Source organism: Mandrillus leucophaeus, unplaced genomic scaffold (genome assembly GCF_000951045.1).
Source record: "Mandrillus leucophaeus isolate KB7577 unplaced genomic scaffold, Mleu.le_1.0 Scaffold728, whole genome shotgun sequence".
NCBI lineage: Eukaryota > Metazoa > Chordata > Mammalia > Primates > Cercopithecidae > Mandrillus > Mandrillus leucophaeus.
This window is the reverse complement of record NW_012107897.1, coordinates 1,036,024-1,041,071: the sequence shown is the minus strand read 5'-3', so window position 1 is coordinate 1,041,071 and position 5,048 is coordinate 1,036,024. Positions and strand designations below refer to the sequence as shown.

The 5,048-nt window shown below is 42.0% G+C and overlaps 1 protein-coding gene across 1 annotated transcript in view; it reads left to right on the top strand.

Moving 5' to 3' along the window:
- The window catches only part of TTC13 (tetratricopeptide repeat domain 13), a 57,764-nt gene extending 53,622 nt beyond the window's left edge, over positions 1 to 4,142 (top strand). The window contains exon 23 of the mRNA XM_011965476.1: positions 3,371 to 4,142. Within this exon, the coding sequence (XP_011820866.1) occupies positions 3,371 to 3,485 (115 nt within the window). The 3' untranslated portion in view covers positions 3,486 to 4,142. The remainder of the gene's footprint in view (positions 1 to 3,370) is intronic.
- The last annotated feature ends 906 nt before the right edge of the window (positions 4,143 to 5,048 follow it).

Genomic DNA, 5,048 nt, shown 5'->3' with positions numbered 1-5,048 from the left:
GCTCTCTTCCGCTGCTCTTTCTCCTCCCCTTGGCTCTCCGCATGGGCTATCCGCCACATCTCCTTGCCTTCTCTGCCGCTTTCATCTTCAGCCCTGGGGGCCTGGAGGATGCAGGGCACATGTCTTTAGCCTCTGAAGTCTTCCCTGCTGGAGAACCCCATGAATCACCTTGACTCGCTTTTCTTGGTGTCCGCCTGTGGCACTTGTTAGCTTTCTCTGAAGGTGCTCATGCCATCCTTTCCCCCTGCTAGGATGCATTATCTCATGGGCGAGAGCTGTCTTTATCTTGAGCCGATTTGTTTTGGGAAAAGCACAACACTGTGGTTACAATAGCGGGTCCCATGGCCTTTTGCCAGCTCCTTCCACCCAGAACCAGCCAGCTCCCTCTCTCCCCTCACCAAGAGCAGAAGCACAGCACCTTGCAAACGCCTCCTACCCCAGACCTGCACATTCACAGCTCTATACTCGTTCTGGAGTGACAGGGCAGCAGACCTTGCCCCACGAGCCTCCGAGCCAGCAGGCAAAGGTATCCCACAATCTCCTGGCCTCTAACAGCCACCTCGGAGTCCTGGCAGTTCACACGCACACCCAAAGCTCCAAACCATCTATCCGTTAGTACATTGTGAGAATGTATTCTGCATTTCTTCCTTGAAGGCCAGTATTTCTAATGCTTAAAAAGTAAGACTAACATATGTATTTGTATTTATTGTATACATGCATTGCTGGAGTGCAGTGGCACGATCTCAGCTCACTGTAACCTCTGCCTACCAGGTTCAAGCGATTCTCCTGCCTCAGTCTCCCAAGTAGCTGGGACTACAGGCGCTTGCTGCCACTCCTGGATAATTTTTTGTATTTTTGTTAAAGATGCGGTTTTGCCATGTTGGTCAGGCTAGTCTTAAACTCCTGACCTCAAGTGATCCACCTGCCTCGGCCTCCCAAAATGTTGGGATTACAGGCATGAGCCACTATGCCCAGCCTGATGTTTGTGTTTTTAGTAGAGACAGGGTTTCACCATATTGCTGTCAAACTCCTGACCTCAAGTGATCTGCCCGCCTTGGCCTCTCAAAGTGCTGGGATTACAGGTGTGAGCCACCTCGCCTGGCCAGTAAATACATTCTAATAGTAAATAGTAAACTATTCTTAAATAAATAGACATATTTTCATGTTAAATGAAACATTTAGTGTTTTATTCGAAAGAAATTTTGAATAAATTTTATCTTTCATGATGGGAAGTCCATGGTGAAATTTACCATGGTAAGTATAGACCGTTCAGGATGGATTGACCACTGTTCTTTATTTAAATAGTGTAATCGCTTACTCGGTCATCGTGGGAGCGCTGATGGCAAGTGGAAAAGAAGTAGCAGGAAAAATTCCCAAAGGGAAGGTACGTTGGAGGGGAAGGGAGACATGCTTGGTTGTGTGTTAAGTCCCAATTGACAGATTTTTATTTTAAGGTACACAAGTTACACCGATCTCCAGCCGAGCCTGTGTCCTCCACGTTTAGTAACGTTCCTAAATGTCTTTCTTTTTCAGTTAGTAGACTTTGAAGCTATGACAGCCCCTGGTTCAGAGGCCTTTAGCAAAGTCGCCAAAAGCTGGATGAACTTGAAAAGGTAACTACTTGAGGGGGGTCCACACAAGGGTATCATAACTGGAGGAGGAAAGGGAGTTTCCTGTTACTTTGGAGCTCTGTGAAAACTGGAATTGTTATACTCATTTTTATAAGTTAATATGTAGTACAATGAATTTGATCCACTTTTTCAAGGTTAAAGTGTTTTGCTGTTGTATAAGATAACCTTTTAAGGGTGAATGTATGGACAAAAATGGACTATGAAGGCCAGGCACGGTAGCTCACACCTGTAATTGCAGCACTTTGGGACACTGAGGTGGGAGGATCATTTGAGGGCAGGAGTTTGAGACCAGCCTGGGCAACATAGTGAAACTGCTCCCCTCTAGAAAAAAAATTAAAATTGGCTGGGCATAGTGGTGTGTGCCTGTAGTCCCAACTACCTGGGCAGCTGAAGCGAGAGGATCGCTTGAGCCTAGGAGTTTGAGGCTGCAGTGAGCTATGGTTGCACCACTGCACTCCAGCCTGGGTGACAGAGTGACACCTTGACTCTTAAAAAAAAAAAAAAAAAAAAAAAAAGAACCATGAATAAAAAATTTAAAAAGTAGTTGGCGAAAGAAAATTACCAAAATCTTATTTATATGATCAGGTATTCACTTCTTTTGGCCTACTTACTCTTAGGCTCAGTATTCAGGAGTGTTTGAACTTGTAGACAGAGCCCATTTTACATTACGCTGAGTGGTAGCACTTAGCCTACTTAGTGCATTTTATAGCAGCCAGGAATTATCCCTGACGGTCACTGTGTGTGAGGAGTCTAGCAGACCGTGATCGTTCCTGGCTCTTGTTTCCAGAAGCACTGGAGAGGACTGTGTGAATTTGAAGTGTGTGAAATTAAACTCATAGATGCCTCAGTAGTTAATGAAGAATAAGTAAGCCTCACTGTTCAACCTTTGTTATTCTTGCCCCTTCTCCTGCTTTTTTACATCCCAACCACCCCCAGTTTTGCCTTTCACGTCTATTTGACATAGCAACCACTCTATTGCTGGGTAATTTATATTCTGTTTAAAACAGAAAAATTTGTGCCTGTAGTCCGCCATTGCTCAATTTGTAATTTAGCTCTGCAATGAAAGCTTCTAACAGTTACACCTTGTCCTGGTACATTCTTGTTTCAGGTTTATTAGTTTGCACATGTTTTAGTAATACGACCCCCAGGCCAAAGGTCTTGCTTCTGTTTTTACATAATTGTACAATGTGAATCTTTTGAACATTCTTTAAGGAATTGTACAATGTGAATCTTTTGGACATTCTTTAAGGAAGGAATAACAATGCTACCTTACATCCTGCAGTTGACACTTTACAGTGTACCTCGAAATACCTTATCTCATTCAGAGCTCATGGTAACTCTGCGAGTTAAGAACACTGTCCCTGTGACAGATCAGGGACGTGCAGCCTAGAGAAGTAAAGAAAGCTAATAAGGAGTGAAGCTGGACCTGAAACCTGTGTCTTTTGATTCCAAGCCCAGCATGCACCACAGCTGGACATGTAAATCAAGAGTTTAATTTTCTTTTTCAAAGCTCTGGTTTAACTTCCAAGCAACTTGTCACACGTCGGCTGATACCACAGGCCATTGTGAGAGAAGCCATTCTGTTCACAGCTCCTCCCTGCCTTTCTAACATTGTTTGATATTACAGAATGAATATAATAAATAGAATGATAGGAAAAAATATAAGCTCTGCCTTTTTTTTTTTTTTTTTGCAAATTTTGTTAATTTTCATACCGCTACTTTGTGTTTTTCTTTTTCAGTATTTCACCTTCTTATAAGACTCTTCCGTCAGTATCAGAAACGTTTCCAACGTTAAGGTCGATGATTGAGGTGCTAAACACGGACTCTTCTCCACGTTGTCTTAAGAAACTCTAGTTCTGTTGTATTTATACAAGTAAAGGGCCGGACCTCTTGCTTCTTAAGTTATTTTTTAAAACATGGAATTATAAAGAAATTAGGTCCTCTATTACTTTTGATACCGATTTTTGATAGGAATTGAATACTTGAAATCATTTTCTTTACTTTTCTGAACCATAACGAAAATCATGAAAGAAGCTTTCGGGGGAAAAAGCTACTTGACTTGGAGGGAAAGTGTATTAGCCAGCAACCTGTTGGTTTCCACTTATAAAGTCATATAACTCCTTTCTTACAGTAAAAAAAAACCATTTTCCTCAACAACTAAAAAATAATAATGAAGATGAACAAAAACAAAACCAAATAGGAGTGTTTGTATTCCTTTAGAGATTTGAGTATTTTTCAAACTTTCTTTTTACGCACATTGTGATAGAGCATCTTTTGTTGACTCACGTAACCTCCATGTGTGGGTCCTTCGTTTTACTAGAACCGTGGAAGAAGGTTCCTGGGCCATCAGTATGTGTTGCAGAGCTCACACCCAGGAACACTTATTTTGAACAATACAGACAGTATTTGCCAATGTCCCAAATGCTGAATTATTGAACCATGTTTTTTTTTCCTTTGTTGAAAAAAATAAACCGGGGTGATTTCTATAAATCACCAGTTTTTGGCACTGGATTATGTATGTGTTTGTTTTGTGAACCAGTTTCACTTTCAGGTATAAGAACATTCAGAAAATCTCTCTCGTTTTTTTTCCCAGGCACGGTAAATGACAGTGAGTAAAATGGGTTAATTAAAACTGCTGCTGTTTCCAAATGGCACCATCCATTAGCAAGCCTGCTCTTCTCTCCCTTCTACAGGACGCACCTTCCATCTCTTCGCTTGACCACTTCTCCCTGTACATTGTAATTTCTCTTGGACCACTTCTGTAGTCTCCTGACTCATCTTCCTGCTACTGCTCAGTTTAAACCCCACAGCCTCCCTTTGTCCTAAAATGAAACGCAGTCTCTTGCTGTAGCCTAGCTGACGTGGCTCTGTTTCTCAAACTGAATCTCTTACTCCCCACACTCCCCTTTGTTTGCACCATCAACTCACCTAACCTTTTCCTTCCTTGAGAACCATTCAGTTAACTTGACACTGTCCAATAGAACATTCTGTGATGACGTTCCAGAATGTTCTATGTGCTGCCAGTATGGTAGTCAGTAACCTCATGTGGCTACCGAGCACTTGAAACAGAACTGGTGTGCCTGAGGAGCTGAGTTTCACATTTAGTTTGATTAATTTAAATTCAAATAGCTGCATGTAGCTAGTGGTTATTATATTGGTCCATGCAGCCTACAGAGTTCCTAGTGAGACTTTAAAGGTTTTTGCACAGAGATGATCCAGAATGGTGGTCTCCCAGGGTAATTTAATATCATTTTGAATTTGTGGTTATAGACTTGCCTGAGTAGCTAAGCTCTTACTATGATCCGTTTTTATTCACAAGAGTTCTGATACCAGATGTGTGGAGTTTTCCCCTCACACCAACCAATTCTCCAGCTTTCCATCTATCAGCTGGAGTGAGTGGGGAGGGATCCTGCAATT